Raw genomic sequence first — 2,380 nt, 5'->3', positions numbered from 1 at the left:
ATTTATTCATTTCAAAAGATGGCTGATGACAAATATTAAATATAGGAGAATATACTATTGAAAGGCTACGTTAGATGTATTTACCAAGGAGAGTATGATTTCGAAGAAATCATCCGATTATATCATAATTCCTCCATGAGAACCACTCTGCTTTCACCACATTGTTTTAATTAAAGCTTTTGTCCGTCTAGAAGACGGCCAATCCACCTCAACTTGCTTCGAAAACATGATTAGCTTTAAAACTTCTATCATAAAATGATACGTTTACCCTCTTATCATTCCACACAAGAAGAAAAATGGAGTATTCAGTAGAGAGTATTCCATTGGTTCTCACTGTGTGTTCCAGTTTTCTTGCATTCATAATATTTTTCCTGATAGAAAAGACATTACAACTACGGGGACAAAAGAATCTTCCTCCTGGAAATCTGGGCCTCCCTCTGATAGGCCAGACCATTGAATTCCTTAGAGCCCACAAATCCAACACAGGCAAGGACTGGATAAAAGAAAAGGTCAAAAAATATGGCCCCGTCTTCAAAACTTCCTTAATGGGTTGCCCCACTGTCGTGCTCACCGGCCAAGAGGGTAATCGTTTTGTGTTTGAAAGTGACGAAAGTACCATTACTAACAAGCAGCGAATATCTGTTTCCAGGATTATTCGAAAGAAAAACATTCTAGAACTCACTGGAGAAGATCACAAGCGGATGAGAGGTGCAATCATGCAGTTCCTCAAATCCGAAGCGTTGCAAAAACTTGTCGGCAGGATGGAATCCGCCATTCAAAAGCATTTTCTTGATTGCTGGGATGGAAAGGAGTTTATTACTGTGTTGTAATTGATGAAAACAATTACTTTCCAGATTGCTTGTGACCCCAAAGAGAGACAAATACTGGGCACTGATTTCAGTGAAGCTATTAAGGGCGTGTGGTCTTTTCCCTTGGATTTACCTGGAACAACCTTTCGTTCTGGCTTGAATGCTCGCTCTAGAATATGTAAACGTTTGTCATCTTTATTACAAGTGAGGAGGGAGGAATTGCAAAAAGGAAAGTCTTCCCCTGATAAGGATTTAATGTCAACCATGCTGACCATGACGGAAGAAAATGTCAAGATTTAAAACGAGCAGAAAAACAATAACAAAAACATAATAAAGAAAAAAAAGAGACAACACTCGATTTATCATGGTTCGGCAAATATGCCTAAATCCATGCTCAAAGCAGGGATCTATCACATTAACCGATATCAATCCAATACACCAAGTACATAGACTGCCCACATATTTATACATTCACATTTAGGTATGAATCAAAGAGTCTGGAAAAGTTGAATGGTCATGTGACCATTGAACTTCACATACCCAACAATCTCCCCTGTCAAGGCCAACTGGTACAACCATGCCCTGTGGCATCCCTGCTTTCAATTAGAAATTCACATTAGAACCATACCTTGAAAAGATTTCAATTTCACGAGACCCTGTTCCAGCACACTCCGAATGAATTGTCTCCAATTCAAATCGGAGTTAAAAACATCTTCTTGAAATACTGCACCCGATAATCCATAATCGAGAACAAAATCATGTCTTTGTCCCGCAGCTTCACCAAGCATCTGAAACAAAAAAATTTCTGCTGACCCATCACCTCTTCTCTATGCAACACTACCCAAAACGGTAATACCTATATCACCAACAGAACCAATAAAGACGATACAGGCATAAGGAACATCGTCCAATAAATCCCTGCTCCCTCCATTACGTTGAAGAGAACCAAGAAACCCTAACGGGCAATAACAAGTCTTCTGTCGGAAACGAAGCAACGCAAGCACCAAGACATCCTCGGGTACCAAACAGAGTCCATTATCCTCCTTGCACACCACGTATTCAAAAAATAGCTCCTCTATAAATTTTTCAAGCTGACCGCACGATCCTAAATTTGCACCAACCGGATACATTGAAGACATACTACCTAGAAATTGTAGAATTTTGAACCTGACCTATCCTCTCTGAACCAACTGATTAGCAAACAATAACAACAAAAAGAAGAAAACACCAATATCTTTATTGAAGCTTAATTGAAAAATTACATAGAGGCTGTATATATAAAGAATTTGCAGTCTAGAAGAATAAATAATAACTGCAATTCTAAATATATTCCTAGCTTTGCATGGAAAGCTACTAAGGCTCTCAAACTAAAAAAAGCAAACTACTCTCTAAATTAAGAATACAATAAGTGCATGCACAACATGCTTTATTTACTAAAAACAAACTCATGCAAAAAGCAAAACTAAAAATAGTCCTAAGGATTCATGCATGTTGGAGTACATGCTTTATTTGCATGAATAAACAAAATAAAACTATTAACTAAAAATAGCTTATGCATGGTGATGAATGGA

At 37.9% G+C, this 2,380-nt stretch overlaps 1 protein-coding gene across 1 annotated transcript; it reads left to right on the top strand.

The window, feature by feature from the left end:
- The first annotated feature begins 296 nt into the window (after positions 1-296).
- On the top strand, positions 297-1,109 carry LOC131057622 (taxane 10-beta-hydroxylase-like). The gene is made up of 2 exons (XM_059220573.1): positions 297-752; positions 855-1,109. The coding sequence occupies exons 1-2, from the start codon at positions 297-299 to the stop codon at positions 1,107-1,109; spliced, it is 711 nt and encodes a 236-aa protein (XP_059076556.1).
- Positions 1,110-2,380: the final 1,271 nt, after the last annotated feature.

This window comes from Cryptomeria japonica, chromosome 5, assembly GCF_030272615.1.
Source record: "Cryptomeria japonica chromosome 5, Sugi_1.0, whole genome shotgun sequence".
In the NCBI taxonomy this organism is placed as follows: Eukaryota; Viridiplantae; Streptophyta; class Pinopsida; order Cupressales; family Cupressaceae; genus Cryptomeria; species Cryptomeria japonica.
The sequence above is the reverse complement of the archived record's forward strand: the minus strand, read 5'-3'. Positions and strand labels throughout refer to the sequence as shown.